The following is a 17,065-nucleotide window of genomic DNA, read 5'->3' on the forward strand; positions in this document are numbered from 1 at the left end:
TTTCTTTCTTCTCTTAATTGCAGCCTCTTGCTCTGTTCAGGATGTTTGAGAGAGCAGACCACAGCGGTTCCAGTGGTAGCCCTAGAGCTCTCAAATGGAAGGTCCTCTTGGTACTGAATGTGTTGAGTCTAGTGACTCTGGTCACATTTTCCTTTCTAAAATGTCAGTTTCCTTCAATCCAATTATGTCTCTGAAAATCTTCAGTGGGAACAATTTCTAATGTCACTGAAAACTCATTTTTGTCAGCTTCTTTAATGCTGCTATTTATCAGTGAAAGGCATAGCTAATCTCTTATTTCAAGTTGAGATATTCATTTCTACATTGCCCTGAAAACTCTTTGGTGTATGCTTTGCTGCTAACAAAATCTGAAAATTTGGGAAGTGTGTTGAGAGACACACTGCTCAGGCATCAGAGATCTTAAAAAAACAATCAGAACTTTCTTGCGGAGAAAGGGTAAAACTATGTAAAACTCCATTAGTCAAAAATGTAAGTTTGAGAATTGTAAACATAATAGTAATTTTGTGTTTGTTTTTCTTCTTTACTATGATTTAATTATGTTTAGGAGCCAAAATGTATTTCCTCTTGGAAATGCAAGTCTGATTTTAATGTGCAATACAGAGAAAATGCCTACTTGATAAGAAAGACAGTGAAAAACTTTCAGTAAATGTAGATGATGGAGTCAGAAGTGGAAGCTGAAATTACCTAAACTTCCTATCAGCTTCCTGCCCCTGCAACACAAACATCAGGTTTTCCACAATAAAGGCAAAAAATTCATTCTTAGTCCTTATATTTTAGTACATAAATTAATCTTAAGTTGCCTTGGCAGGTTAAAAAGTTTAATATTCCATGAGTTGAAAACATTTGAATTATTTATGAATTGTATACAGGGCCAACTAAAGAAAAATAAAAGAGGTTGCTAAAGACGCTAACGTTTTAAAAGGGTCTGGTATGCATTTCCGATTCGCTGATACCAGAATTTAGCAAGGAAAACCCCACGATGAGAGAGCACTACAGTGTGCATTCTTATGGCTACTGTGCTCCAAATCCAACGACGACTGCCAGTTAATTTAAAGAAACTTAAACAGCTTCAGAAATCTCTCCTCTCTGCCAGAGTGCAGGAAGGGCCCACAGGGCCTCCTGATAGGAATGGTGTGCATCCTTGTGAATGGCACCTTCCTACAGCTGTTTGCATTTCTATTCCAATACTGTGATGCAGATTTTCTTTTCATAACCTGCCTATGCTGCATCATTTCTCTACTCCAATGTGTAAAATTAAAATCTGATAAGGGTAATGTTGTACTAGAGATTTTCATTAGCTTCAGGGCTGTCTAAGCTCCATTTAATTAAAAAGGTTGCATCCAGCTGACTGATTTAGTATGAAAATTATCTGGTCCCTCTTTCCCCCCACCCCAGACTGTGGAGAAGTACAGTGTGTTTTAGAAGGTGAGAGACACAATACAAATGACCCCCTCATAAGCAAAATTTCAATTTCAGAGAAAACTGCACTATGTCTAAATATACAGAAATGCATTATCCTCCTTCAGGCCACCCTGACAATACTAGTGAGGCCTCTAATTTCAAGAAGTACAAAGGAATGCTGCTTGGTTTAAGGAATAGGGCAGGAGAAGGAGTAGGAACAAAGATCCTACTGGAGAACTTGACTTCATTTGATTTGGGGCTCAAAGACCCCTTTCTCATACCAGGTTTTGCCTAAAGGTGCCTAGGTAGATGGTGTAAACACCCGGCAAATGTATCTGTGAATTTCAAGGGAGTGAAAATGCAGATACCTTCAGCTGACACTTTTTATTGAATAAATGGAGTCAAATATTCTGATTCTCCCAGACAAGATTTTCCATTATGCAGGTTGTTCTCTATCCTAAGAAAAAAACTACACTGGCAAAAGACAAAATATATTGAAAACCAATGCTTCATATAACTGGTTCCCTCTGATTCCTGCCAAATATTTGAAGGTTCTGCCATCAAAATCCACTTTGCTTATTTGGTTTTAAGTGAGAGTTTTACTATTTGCCTTCACTGGCCTTCATCTAGATTGGAAATTCAAAATGAATACCAAGAAGTCAAATTATTTGCCTTCTCTGCACATTCAATTTGCACCAAAGACTTTGTAAAGAAAAAAATATTAAATAGCAGTAGCCTGAAAATTTTTTCCTTGATGTTATGGTTTCAAGTAAATTATGTGTGGCTTGGAAAAAAGACTTTGGAAGATGAATTTGAGTAAACAAACACAACCTTGTTTTGTAAAGAAATGATGAGTCTGATCAACATAGTGAAACCCTGTCTCTACTAAAAATACAAAAATTAGCTGGGCATGGTGGTGGGTGCCTGTAATCCCAGCTACTTGGAAGGCTGAGGTAGGAGAATGGCTTGAACTCAGGAGGCGGAGGTTGGAGTGAGCTGAGGTCATGCTACTGCACTCCAGCCTGGGGGACAGAGTGAGACTCCGTCTCAAAATAAAGGCAGAATGAGACCCAGTCTAACTCTGCTAGAGGGAGCAACACTGTGAGGGCCAGAGAAAGAGCTTGATCCAGGTAGATCATCTCACCATGGTCGGGCCCCTTTAGGGCCAGCCGTGTCTGATGATGGGGAAGGATCTCAAGCTTGACTTGGTCAGTGGTGTTGGCCAGGAACTGGGTTGCTTCTGCAAGTGTACAGTACTCCATGCTGGTTCCGTCGATGGAGAGGATGTGATCTCCCACGTGCAATGCGCCACATCTACGGAAAGGAGAAATACTCGGTAAGAGGTGGTGCCTTCCTCTTTGGAATCTGACTTTCATGTACCTCATAGTTAAAATTTCACACAGTTTTCATTTACTTAAAAAAAAAAGAAAGAAAGAAAAGTTTGAGTGTTATAGGAAACACCATCTGTCAAATTTTAAGTACCTTGAATATGAATAAGGAAGTAAAACCTTCTGGAAAATACAGAAAAATTCAAGGAAATGTTTTCTCTTGTCCTTCTCTAAAAAAAAAAAAATCTTATTTTGGAGTGCTTGTGTGGAAAGTTGAGGGAAAGTGAGCAAGAGGAAAGGGAAAAACAGGAAAAGGTTTCCCCTGGACTTCTGTCTGTGTTTGTTTGTTCTAGGCTTTTCTATCCGTAAACATGAGTTGGTAAATCTTCGGAATCTCAAACATGACTCTCAGAATTGGAATAGGGTCTATTTTACGTGTGAAGAAGAATAACTTGGGGAGATTTCCGTAATACTTCCTTGGAATCCTCACACAAGCTCCAAGATCACTAGTTCTTTATTATTATGTTATTCTGGAGTTGAACATGTATTAGTGTAAAAGTTCTTGATAATGGTAGAAATTATGCAGGAGTCAAGTGAGTAATAAAACCAGGCCTGCATGGTGAGTCAAGGGGAAAGATGGGGGCAGGGAAGGGGCTAGCTGCTACATCTTGCTGAGCTCAAGAGCTGGCTACTAGATGAGTTGAGAAAAGTTGGCACAGCCATCAGCATCTCCACATACTAGTCAAGTGAACAGTTCCTTAAACTGGTTACCCCCTGCAGAATGCGAAAAAACAGAGGGAGAAAATTAAAGCACCCTGAGCCACTGAACTGGAGAACACCCCTGGATCAATGGCTGTCACTGATAAGGACTGAATGTCGGGTAAGACCAGTGGAGCTATAGACTGACCACACTACTGGGGGTTGCTGCAGTTCACTGCACCATGGCTGGAGGTTTTCCAGGCAGGTTGAGGAGCACATGGAGAAGAGGGCTGGAAACATACAGGGGAGACTGGTCATTCAGGTGCAGTAAATCTATAAATTCCCAGTGTGAATAGTCTATTTCTCAAGACAAAAGCATTTCAAGTCATCTCTTCCAACTAAAAATGTAATTCCACATTTTTTGCACTTGGAGTGCTTTAGCTATGGGAGATGAGGTTTTTCTTACCAGGAGCTGTAAAATAATTTACTAGATGGAAAGGTAGTCTTTTTTTCCTTCCCCTTTTGCCTTGCGAGTATAAAACATTAATTAGAAACATGAAGTTTCATTTTTATTGTGGCATTGAAGCGAATATTTTAAGAGACCCTCGAAGGTTGTAAAATCCTAAGATTTACATGCTATGAGAGTATAGGACTTTTTTCAAGTATTGTAAAAAATATTTTTAAAAGTATTGTTTTATTTATTTAAGAAACAAAGAAATCATATTTTATGGTAGCAGGATTTAATTTTGTCAACAATTCAGGAAAACCCATCACTGCTCTGCACGGGGTTTAATAAAGATCTACTCAGTTACCCTACATTAAGAACAGGCTAGTGCCCTAGGACACAGCAAGAAAACTTGCTTAGTTGCTTGTTTTTTTGTTTTGTTTTTTTTTTATTTTTTGGTGGCTAAAGGCCACACCAAACCACCAAACATCTGGATGAGGCGAAGTGACATTATGGGGTGGCTGACACATAGGTGAATTTTTAAGCCCTACAACAGTAACTTGCTCCTCTGTGTGAAACCTGTATAAACTGGCAAGAGAATTGTGTGTGTTTGTGTACGTGTATGTGTCTATGCATGTGTATATGTGTATCACAAGTGTGTGTACATATGTGTTTATATATACTTAAAATTGCACACATACACTTTTGAAAAGGAGGCACTTTTTTCTGTTTGTTTTTGAGACGGAGTTTCCCTCTTGTTGCCCAGGCTGGAGTGCAATGGTTTGGCTCACTGCAACCTCTGCCTCATGAGTTTAAGTGATTCTCGTGCCTCAGCCTCCTGAGCAGCTGGGATTACAGATGTCTGCCACCACGACTGGCTAATTTCTTGTATTTTTAGTAGATGGGGTTTCACCATGTTGGCCAAGCTGGTCTCGAACTCCTGACCTCAGGTGATCCGCCTGCCTCAGCCTCCCAAAGTGTTGGGATTACAGGTGTGAGCCACCACGCCTGGCGGAAACGTAGGCACTTTCTACAATACTTACCTGTCTGCAATACTTGCAGATTTGATTTTGTCTATGACAATGACTTGTTTGTTACAGCACATCGAGGTAGTTAGGGCAACCCCAAGGCTGGCACCAGGAGTTTTGGCAACTTCGACTAGTAGTGGCCCGGATGCTGTTGCCACAGAATCTGTCAAAGAACAAATTTCAGAAAACAAAACAAAATAAAACAAATAAGCAAATACACAAAAGAAAAAGATGAAGAATATTCAGTTTGATGTTAGCCTGTTAATTTTATCACTGATATTTAGATTTCCCTCCATATAATATCCCCACAGCCAATGATAAATTCATACGGCATCTCTTAACACACCTGTTCCATTCAGCTTGTATTGTATTAATGTATGTGTAATGTTCATCCCTTCAATGAGATTTTAAGCTCCATGTCACTTGGGATAATATCTCTTGTATCTTTATCCCCTCTACAGTGCTTGGCACAATGCCTAGCATATGCTAGGTCTTTCAGTAAAGGTTTTTTAAATTAATTACTTAATTCAATCAATATCTTAGCACCTACCAGGAATAAATGGATGGATGAATGAATGGATGAAAGGATGGATATAAAAAAGAAAGGAAGGAAAGAAGAAAGAAATGGAGGGAGGAAAGGAGGGAGAAAGGAAAGAAGGATGAGTGGATGGATAAATAAAAGAATGACAAGATGGATAGAAGGATGAATGGATGGGTAGATAGATGATTGGAAGAATGGATGGATGGATGATGTCTCTAGACAAGTAGTAGAAATGGTCCACTAAGTTGAATTTGTAAAGCTTTTGGGTCTTTCCCTCCTCTGGAACTCACTTAGGATCACCTCCCTCTCAAGCATAACTTCATATATACTTTATTTTTGGCTTGGAACACTCTTTGTTCCTTCAACTCCTTCTAACATTTGTGGACTCAATGCCAACATCAATTCCTCAGGAAACCTAAGCCGTAATTTGGTAAGATGCCTTTCACATGTGCTTCTACAGCCTGCTCTATTCCTGCTGCTGTAGCATACATTTCACTGGTTCACAGTGGCCAGTATGGATGATGTGCCTGTGTTCCTTGCTAGATTGTAAGCATGCTTGAAGGCAGATACTATGTCTTGTCAATCACAGCATTTTCAGTGCCTAGTATAATGATTAGCACATCGGAGGTATGCCACTAATAGTTGTAGAATGAATGCATGAACAAATGAGAAAGCTCATGATGTTGCTTAAAGCTCAGAAGAGCCACATGACACAAGGGAAAGAGTCTGGGACATGGAATTAAAACATCTGAATTCAATTCCCATTTTCACAATATTTGTGTCATGGTATCTAAGACAAGACCAGTTACTAAAACTGTCTTTTTTTGTATTTTGACAAAATTGACAATTAACAATACTAAAACTTTCTAAGCCTGCTTGCTTACCTATAAAATGATATCTTTTCCACAATGTTTATTAAAACCAAACCAATGACCAAAGCACTTTGTTACACATATAGGATATTTTCATTATTGTTATATTATGACCTCAAGCTTTTGAGTCATCTCATTTTTCAAGACTGCATACTGGGTCTGTAATCTTTTCCTAAGTTTTGACTGTTCTGATGTTCGACACTCCATTAATACAATTTTGCCTTTCTGCAAGAACATCTTTGTCATCAAGGCCCCACTTAGATGTAGTGAAATAGGAAATCTGTATTCTGATTGCTGAAGCTCAGGTAATATGCATTGAGTCATGAAGCTGAAAGGTCCATGGGAGAGAGCCATCTTCAGTTTGAGATAAATTATTTCTTAAAGTAAAGATGACAATATCCAGGTCAACAACATGCATATCCAGTGCTAAGGATTCTTGCATGTGTTAACACCATGTTTCCTAACTGACTGGTAAGATTGAAATGTTAGTCCTTAAAAAGGTTAAGAGATCATTAGGGCCTATACCTCTTCCTGTCAATTCCAGAGCAAGCAGAGTTTCATTAATAATATCTGCAAGAAGCCAAAGGTCTTAATCTACTAAGAGTTTTTGGCTCTGGGGTATTACAACTACCCCAGATCTTACAGTTGATTTGCCCATGAACCTAACTATGGTGGATGCTACTCTCTGCTCTCACTCACCTTGCTGTATTAATTTCTCTGATCTCCTGGCATCAGACTAGGACCAATGACAATGTCCTGGCTTCTCTCTCTCCTTCTCCCTCATTTGCTGCTTTGTTTCTCTCCAGAGTTTCACCTGGTCATTGTGCGTCCTGCCTTACTCTCACCTTGGAGTTTTCAGTGAGTGGGCCCCGTGCCTACGTGCAATGGTAGTTTGCACCTCGTGTCTCAGTCAGGAGACCCTAGTAAAGAATCCTTGTCAGTCCCTGCAGTCTCTGTTTTAGTTGTCCTTCTGTCACTAAGGTGGTTAATTTGCCCACCTCTCAATTTTAAAAAAGATCTGTGGCTGAGCTCAGTGCACACAATGTGATGCCTCTGGCTCCACCCCCAGCAGTTGGCCTTCCTCCTTCTGTTCCTTAAGCACGCTGCAAGGCAACCTTTTTCTGCTCAGCCAAACTCCACATGAGCTCTGGCCTACCAGGGCCTTTTCTCACATTACCTTTCTAGAATTTTAGAATGACTAATTTTGATTTCTCAAACCCACTCTCCAAGGTCTTGTTGGATTTTAATAGGTATGTTTGTGGGGTGACAATCACTTATGTTCTTCCTCATGGTTTTGTCATGTCTAAAGATAAATTTATTTTGCTTAACAGGTGAAAATGATAAAGTTTCTAGATTACTTACTACTTAATCTGTTTTAGAAATGACAGAAACTGCTAGGTGTTCCCTGATATCTCATCTTCCCTTCTTTTGTCAGTAATAGGGTTTCTAAGGTTTAGCTGAGCAAATGGCTGCCCAGTTAAGAACCACATTTCCCAGCCTCCCTTGCAGCAAGGTGTAGCCATAGGACCGGGTTCCAGCCAATGGGAAGTGAGATGTGACATGTTCCAGGATGTGCTCTTAAAAAGAATAGCTGTGCCCCCCTCTCCCTCATTTCCCCCTTGCTGGTGAAATGTGGGCTCAGAAGTGGTAAGCCATCTTCAGCCATGCAGACCAAAGCATCAAACCATGAGATAGATGAAGCCTAGGGTCCTAAAATCTTCAGATTTCTCAAGAGATTGAGAAAGAAACTTCTATCATCTTTATGTGAGCATTATGAGTTTGGGTCTTTGATACAATGACTGAATTGGTATTCCAATAGGCCTTTTCATTTGAGAGGACTGCACCAATGTATCTGTCTTGGACTGTTATTATAAGAAGCGGATATTTAAAGTAGGTATTTGCAGATGTAAATTTTATAAAACTACAACCAACCATTACTCAATACTTACACAAAGCATTCACTTTTCTAAAAAGTACTAAATCATGATTAAACATGAGAGTTTTTAAAGAGGTCATCAGGATATTCAAAAGGTGTTTAAATATAAACCCTTTAGTTTTTTTTTTTTTTTTTTTTTTTTCCTGCTGGCCTGTATATTTGTCAAAGTATTAAAACTTATATTTTTGTGTGGTTTTAATGTTCCAATGATCATGAAGAATTAACATGAAATTGTTCTGGTAGAAAGAAATGATAGGAGTAGGAGTATTAAGAAGCTTAGGAAAAGGATGCCAGATCCTCTGCCATCATTAAATTAGAGGGTGAGAGAGAGAGAGCATCCACAGCTTCTACAGCGGCTTCTGTGATTGGAAACTAGAACAAGTCTCTCTTCAAGTACAACTTGCCCCATTAAGGCTTGAAAAAACAACAAGTGCAATATTTCCATTTGGGAGATGCAAATATGCAATTAATGAATCTCCTTTAAAACTTAAAGTAGAAAGCATTACAGTTCTGAGGTAAGATTAATTCAAAGTCATGGTTAAGGGAAGAGGCAGTGTGGTGTTATACGGGACTCAAGGCTGGAGCTGAGGACCAGCTAGAGGGTGGTTCTTGCCATATCATCAACTCAGCATGTGGCCCGAGCCATCATCTCCCTTACATCTCATTTTCTTCACTTGTAAAATGAAGAGATTTGAATAAAACTTCCCTAGTCATGGCAATCTGTGAATCTACAGAGAAATAACGATGCCATTTAAGTAGCTCGCCAGAGAAAGTTAAGGCAGGTTAACCAAATTTATGAAAATATACAGTAGCTAGAATTTAAATCCCAGTATCCTACAAATCAATAGAAGAGATGAGCTGCTAGATAGAAAAGTGATTCTTGATAACTGATGTTTATAAAGGTGGGATGAAAATCCTCAGATCTTTAAATATTTGGATGACAATAATAACATCCTTTAAAGACTGAGTTTGGAGGATGTCTTCCACCTTCAAGGAGACATCACATAATATGAAGCTTCCACATTAAGAAGTTTCCAGGGCACAACTACAACTTTCTAGCAAGATTCTATCATAGTAAGGTCCTAATCTAACTAACCAGAAAAAAATGATGAAGAAAAAAGGGTGCTTATCTCATGAAAGACAATCAGGGCTTATTGATAACAGTTAACAGAAGCTCAGTCTTGTATTCTCTCACTTCAGTAGCCCACAGTTTCACTTACCTCAGTCACTCTTAAATCCAGCACACATCATTCCCCCAAGCTCATATTTGTCACTTAGAACAATTTTTGGTCATCTCCTAGGAACATCGACACATGTCCCAAACTGAAGAGTGAGACCACCCTACTCCACTGCTTCTGCACGTTTCCTTCTCCAGTGCTGGGTTCATGCTGCACTCCATCACACAAACCAGAAACCCAGGTGCCATCCCTGGTCCCATCTTCTCCCAGATCCTTATAAATTTCTCTTGATTTTACCCCCTAAATAGCTCTCAATTTCATCCATTCTTTCCATCTCCATGATCACCATTTTAGCCCGAGTTACCATCATCTGATTTCCCCACATCCTCTCATGCCCTTCACCTTCCCCAATCCAGAGTGATCCTTTAAATTGAATATCTCATCACATTAATCCCAAGCTGTTCTGGTAACGGAGTACAGGTTCTTAACATGGTCTACAAGGACCTGCATGATCTGGCTTCTGCTTCCTTCACCAGTTTTATCTTCCACCATTCTGCCCTGCTTCTCTCTGTTCCAGTTCTGGTTCCAGTTATTTTAGTTATTCAGAATGCTGTCAATCCCTGCTACAGTGCCTTCATTTATGTTGTTCTCTCTACCCAGAATGCCCCACCTCTTCCAGTCCCTTCCTTCACCTCCTGTTTTTTGTTTTTTTTTTTTTTTTTTTTTTTTTTTTTAAAACAACTGCTCTGCTCAAATGTCACATCCTCAGGGATTATGGCCCTGACCTGCAAACCATGTCAACCTGCCTGTTATACACCTTAATAGAACCCTATGTGAATGCAGTGGACACGAGGAAGAGGACATTGTTTGGCTCTAGGAGAATCTACCAGACCTGCTCATCTGCTGAGGACTCTGAGCAAATTATGTTGACTGACAGCTGAACAGAACCATGGGGTAGAGTATGCTGTTTAAGTCAGGTCCCAGCAAGAAACACATGATACATTCAAATTAGGATAACTTGGGAAGAGTTTAATAAAGGAACAACTTAGAAAGGTATGAGAAGCTTATAGAGAAACTACAAGGGATGATACAGTACTCTGGGGCGAGAAATAATAGTGACCGTACCCTACTAAGCCTGAAAAGGTAAAGAATAGAATTGCTAGTAGAACCAGGATTTGGAAAGGCCTAAGTGATGAGGGCTCCTTGACATGAGCTGGGACCTTCACTCAAGGGACCAATTTCAGTGAACCCACAAGGAAGAAGTCGGGAGAGTAATACTTTTCATCATTGTCCTCCCTTCCCCTGATCGACTGCCATCATTCCCTATTAGCCAAACTCAACTGGAAGCCAGAGGGCTTGAGAGCCCATAGTGTAGACCACATAGGTCATGGCAGAACAGCAAGAAGGGTGGCAAGTGGCTCTGGAGGTAAAAAGGAGGATATTCTTATTTGTGTATATCTCTACTCATCTTTACGCAAAAATCTTGAGGCTGTTTGCTTGAAACAAAATAAGTAATATAAGGAAACAACCAGGAAGAAAGAGTCTACAAATGCCATACCACAAGGGTTAATAGAGTCTGACTGCACTGCAAGCATGACACTGAACTATAAGTAAATCCATAGGTACAGAAAGTAGAAGTACAATTAGTAGTTGCCAGGGTTGCTGGGGAGGGAAAAATGACTGCTTAATGGATATAAGGTTTCCTTTTGGGATGATAAAAATGTGCTGGAGTTAGACAGAGGGGATATTTGCACAACTCTGTAAATATACTAAGTGCCACTGAATTGTATCTTTAAAATGATTATTTGTATGTTATGTGAATTTTGTTCCAATAAAAAGAATGACTCAATTTCCCAGCAACCTGAATAATAAAGAAAACATAATCAATTATGCAGTTCTCCCTATTGGAAAGGAGGAAGTCTACTAGTCCCTGTGGTGGAAATAAAGACGATCCTAGCAGGGAGCGTTAAAGATATCTCTCTCATGGGCTTTTATATATAGATGGTGGTAAATGATATAATGGATAATGCCCTCAACACATTTTATGATAGGATGTAGAGGTAGTTTCCAACAGCTGTTCCTTGATCAAGGTTGAGATATAAGATTAAAAAGCAAATCAATGATGGTGTCTCTAGAATGGGACGAGATAATGTATTGGTCAACATGATATAAAGGTGGATCCCAGGGTAAACAGACTGAATGTCTCTTGGGATCTTTGTTAGATGTCAATCTTTTCTCTACTTAGGTTTTGAAAAGAAGCTGGATATTAGACAATTCAAGGAAGCCCCCTGTAATGAGGCACTCGTATGGTGGCATTTTACGTAGGTGACTAGGACCAGATCCATATGCTTTGGGCATCAGATGAATCAGCAGCAGCATTAATGTACTCTCAGGAGGCTGGGGAAGCCTAATTATATTCTTGCTAGGATAGAAGGCTATCCACCTCATAGTCCCATGGAAGTGGACTTTCTAAGTCACCATCCATCCAACAACATGAATTTTAAAACTATATTTACTAACTGCCAACTATATGCCATGCACACTGAAAAGTAGTGGGGATGCAAAGATTAACATTGACTATTCCTTCTTTCCTTCAAGTAACCCCTTGGGATCCCATGCCAAGAAGGTGGGGAGTAGTGTTGAACTCCTGGATTCCATTACAGAAATATATTCTGTTGAATCTCATTAAGTTTCTAGTTACTTTTTTTCTTTTTAACATACTGTTTGCAATTCCTCTCTTCCTGCCCAATGAAATCTTTAATATAATATGGTCAAAATGCTTATGAAAATATTGAGTTATCTGGTGGCTGGCAAGATGGTCAAACAGGAACAGCTCCAGTCTGCAGGTCCCAGCAAGATCAATGCAGAAGGCAGGTGATTTCTGCATTTCCAACTGAGGTACATGGCTCATATCATTGGGACTGATTAGACAGTGGGTGCAGCCCATGAAGGGCAAGCTGAAGCAGGGTGGGGCATTGCCTCAACTGGGAAGCACAAGGGGTTGGGGAACTCCCTCCCTAGCCAAGGGAAGCTGTGACAGACTGTGCTGTGAGGAATGGTGCACGCTGGCCCAGATACTGCGCTTTTCCCATGGTCTTCACAACCTGCAGACAAGGAGATGCTCTCCAGTGCCTAGGCCACCAGGGCTGTGGGTTTCAAGCACAAAACTGGGCGGCCACTTGGGCAGACACCGAGCTAGCTGAAGGAGTTTTTTTTTCATACCCCAGTGGTGCCTGGAATGCCAGTGAGAGAGAATCATTCACTCTCCTGGAAAGGGGGCTGAAGCCAGGGAGCTCAGAAGACCCCACCCCCATGGAGCCCAGCAAGCTAAGATCCACTGGCTTGACATTCTCGCTGCCAGCATAGCAGTCTGGAGTCGACCTGGGATGCTTGAGCTTGGTTGGGTGAGGGGCGTCCCCCAATACTGGGGCTTGAGTAGGTGGTTTTCCCCTCATAGCCTAAACAAAGCCACTGGGAAGTTCGAACTCAGTGGAGGCCACTGCAGCTCGGCAAAGCTGCTGTGGCCAGACTGCCTCTCTATATTCCTCCTATCTGGGCAGGGCATCTCTTAAAGAAAGGCAGCAGCCCCAGTCAGGAGGTGAGAGATAAAACTCCCATCTCCCTAGGACAGAGCACCTGGGGGAAGGGGCAGCTATGGGTGCAGCTTCAGCAGACTTAAACATTCTTGCCTGCTGGCTCTGAAGAGAGCAGCAGATCTCCCAGCACAGCACTTGAGCTCTGCTAAGCGTCAAACTGTCTCCTCAAGTGGGCTCCTTGAAGGGACAGTGCCTCCTGACTGGCAGACAACTCCCAGCAGGGGTTGACAGACACCTCTTACAGGAGAGCTCCAGCTGGTATCTGGTGGATGCCCCTCTGGGACGAAGCTTCCAGAGGAAGGAACAGGCAGCAATCTTTGCTGTTCTGCAACTTCCACTGGTGATATCCAGGCAAACAGGGTCTGGAGTGGACCTCCAGGAAACTCCAGCAGAACTGCAGCAGAGGGACCTAACTGTGAGAATGAAAACTAACAAACAGAAAGGAATAGCATCAACATCAACAAAAGGACGCCCACAAAGAAACCCCACCCGAAGGTCACCAACATCAAAGATCAAAGGTAGATAAATCCATGAAAATTAAGAAAAACCAGTGCAAAAAGGCTAAAAATTCAAAAAACCAGAATGTCTCTTCTCCTCCAAAGGATCACAATTCCTTGCCAGCAAGGGAACAAAACTGGATGGAGTATGAGTTTGATGAAATGACAGAAGTAGGCTTCAGAAGATAGGTAATAACAAACTCCTCCGAGCTGAAGGAGCATGTTCTAACCCAATGCAAGGAAGCTAAGAACATTAAAAAAAGGTTAGACGAATTACTAACTAAAATAACCAGTTTAGAGAAGAACATAAATGACCTGATGCAGCTGAAAAACAGCTTGAGAACTTTGAGAAGCATACACAAGTATCAATAGCCAAATTGATCAAGCAGAAGAAAGGATATCAGAGATTGAAGATCAACTTAATGAAATAAAGTGTGAAGACAAGATTAGAGGAAAAATAATAAAAAGGAATGAACAAAGCCTCCAAGAAATATGGGACGATGTGAAAAGACCAAACCTATATTTGATTGGTGTACCTGAAAGTGACAGAGAGAATGGAACTGAGCTGGAAAACACTCTTCAGGATATTATCCAGTAGAACTTCCCCAGCCTAGCAAGGCAGGCTAACATTCAAATTCAGGAAACACAGAGAACACCATAAAGATACTCCTCGAGAAGAGCAACCCCAAGACACATAATTGTCAGATTCACCAAGGTTGCAATGAAGGAAAAAATGTTAACGGCAGCCAGAGAGAAAGGTTGGGTTACCCACAAAGGGAAGCCCATCAGACTAACAGCAGATCTCTCTGCAGAAACCCTACAAGCCAGAAGAGAGTGGTGGCCAATATTCAATATTCTTAAAGAAAAGAATTTTTAACCCAGAATTTCATATCCAGCCAAAATAACTTCATTAGCGAAAAAGAAATAAAATCTGTTACAGCCAAGCAAATGCTGAGAGATTTTTTGTCACTGCCAGCTCCTGAAGGAAGCACTAAATATGGAAAGGAAAAACCAGTACATGTCACTGCAAAAACATACCAAATTGTAAAGACCATTGACACGATAAAGAAAATGCACCAACTAACGGACAAAATATTGAGCTAGCATCATAATGACAGGATCAAATTCACACAGAAGAATATTAACCTTAAATGTAAATGGGCTAAATGCCAGTTAAAAGACACAGACTGGCAAATTGGATGAAGAGTCAAGACCCATTGGTGTGCTGTATTCAGCAGACCCATCTCATGTGCAAAGACACACACAGGCTCAAAATAAAGGGATGAAGGAAGATTTACCAAGCAAATGGAAAACAAAAAAGCAGGGGTTGCAATCCTAGTCTCTGATAAAACAGTCTTTAAACCAACAAAGATCAAAAAAGACAAGAAGGGTATTACATAATAGTAAAAAGATCAACATAACAAGAAGAGCTAACCATCCTAAATATATATGCACCCAATACAAGATTCATAAAGCAAGTTCTTAGAGACCTACAAAGAGATTTAGACTCCCACACAATAAGTGTGGGAGACTCTAACACCCCACTGTCAATATTAGACAGATCAATGAGACCGAAAATTAACAAGGATATTCAGGACTTGATCTCAGCTCTGGACCAAGTGGACCTAATAGACATCTACAGAACTCTCCACCCCAAATCAACAGAATATACATTCTTCTCTGCACCACATCACACTTATTCTAAAATTGACCACATAATTGGAAGTAAAACACTCCTCAACAAATGCAAGAGAATGGAAATCATAACAAATAGTCTCTCAGACAACAGTGCAATCAAATTAGAATTCAGGATTAAGAAACCTACTCAAAACCACCACAACTACATGGAAACTGAATAACCTGCTCCTGAATGACTAGTGGATAAATAATGAAATTAAGGCAGAAATAAATAAGTTATTTGAAACCAATAAGAACAAAGACATAACATACCAGAATCTCTGGGACACAGCTAAAGCAGTGTTTAGAGGGAGATTTACAGCACTAAATGCCCACAGGAGAAAGCAGGCAAGATCTAAAATTGACACCCTAACATCACAATTAAAAGAACTAGAAAAGCAAGAGCAAACAAATTCAAAAGCTAGCAGAAGACAAGAAATAACTAAGATCAGAGCAGAACTGAAGGAGATAGAGATACAAAAAACCCTTTGAAAAAAATCAATGAATCCAGGAGCTGGTTTTTTGAAAAGATTAACAAAATAGATAGACTACTAGCCAGACTAATAAAGAAGAAAAGAGAGAAGAATCAAATAGACACAATAAAAAATGATAAAGGGAATATCACCACTGATCCCATAGAAATACAAAATACCATCAGAGAATACTATAAATACCTCTACACAAATAAACTATAAAATCTAGAAGGTATGGATAAATTCCTGGACATATATATCCTCTTAAGACTAAACTAGGAAGAAGTCGAGTCCCTGAACAGACCAATAACAAGTTCTGAAATTGAGGCAATAATTAATAGCCTACCAACCCAAAAAAGCCCAGGACCAGATGGATTCACAGCCAAATTCTATTAGAGGTACAAAGAGGAGCTGGTACCATTCCTTCTGAAACTATTCCAAACAGTAGAAAAAGAGGGACTCCTCCCTAACTCATTTTATGAGGCTAGCATCATCCTGATACCAAAACCTGGCAGAGACACAACAAAAAAAGAAAATTTCAGGCCAGTATCCCTGATGAACATCGAGGCAAACATTCTCAATAAAATTCTGGCAAACTGAATACAGCAGCACATCAAAAAGCTTATCCACCATGATCAAGTCGGCTTCATCCCTGGAATGCAAGTCTGGTTCAACATATGCAAATCAATAAATGTAATCCATCACATAAACAGAACCAATGATGAAAACCACGTGATTATCTCAAAAGATGCAGAAAAGGCCTTCAAAAAAATTCAACATCCCTTCATGCTAAAAACTCTCAATAAACTAGGTATTGATGGAACGTATCTCAAAATAATAAGAGCTATTTATTTCAAACCCATAGTCAATATTATACTCAATGGGCAAAAACTGGAAGCATTACCTCTGAAAACCAGCAGAAGACAAGGATGCCCTCTCTCACCACTCCTATTCAACACAGTATTGGAAGTTCTTGCCAGGGCAATCAGGCAAGAGAAAGAAATAACAGGTATTCAAATAGGAGGTGAGGAAGTCAAATTGTCTGTGTTTGCAGATGACATGATTGTATATTTAGAAAACCCATCAACTCAGCCCCAAATCTTTTTAAGCTGATAAGCAACTTCAGCAAAGTCTTAGGATACAAAATCAATGTGCAAAAATCACAAGCATTCCTATACACTAATAATAGAGAGCCAAATCATGAGTGAACTCTCATTCACAATTGCTACAAAGTGAATAAAATACCTAGGAATGCAACTTACAATGGATGTGAAGGACCTCTTTAAGAAGAACTACAAACCACTGCTCAAGAAAACAAGAGAGTACACAAACAAGTGGAAAAACATTCCATTCTCATGGATAGGAAGATTCAATAT

The 17,065-nt window shown here is 40.1% G+C and overlaps 1 protein-coding gene across 3 annotated transcripts in view; it reads right to left on the reverse strand.

The window, feature by feature from the left end:
- Positions 1–17,065, reverse strand: part of GRIP1 (glutamate receptor interacting protein 1) — a 318,436-nt gene that overhangs the window by 112,424 nt on the left and 188,947 nt on the right. For all 3 annotated transcript variants that reach the window (XM_011929263.1, XM_011929262.1, XM_011929261.1), the window contains exons 8-9: positions 4,935–5,082; positions 2,564–2,733 (exon numbers count right to left, since the gene is read on the reverse strand). In XM_011929263.1, the coding sequence (XP_011784653.1) occupies positions 2,564–2,733; positions 4,935–5,082 (318 nt within the window). The remainder of the gene's footprint in view (positions 1–2,563; positions 2,734–4,934; positions 5,083–17,065) is intronic.

Source organism: Colobus angolensis, unplaced genomic scaffold (assembly GCF_000951035.1).
Source record: "Colobus angolensis palliatus isolate OR3802 unplaced genomic scaffold, Cang.pa_1.0 Scaffold80, whole genome shotgun sequence".
NCBI classification, from domain to species: Eukaryota; Metazoa; Chordata; class Mammalia; order Primates; family Cercopithecidae; genus Colobus; species Colobus angolensis.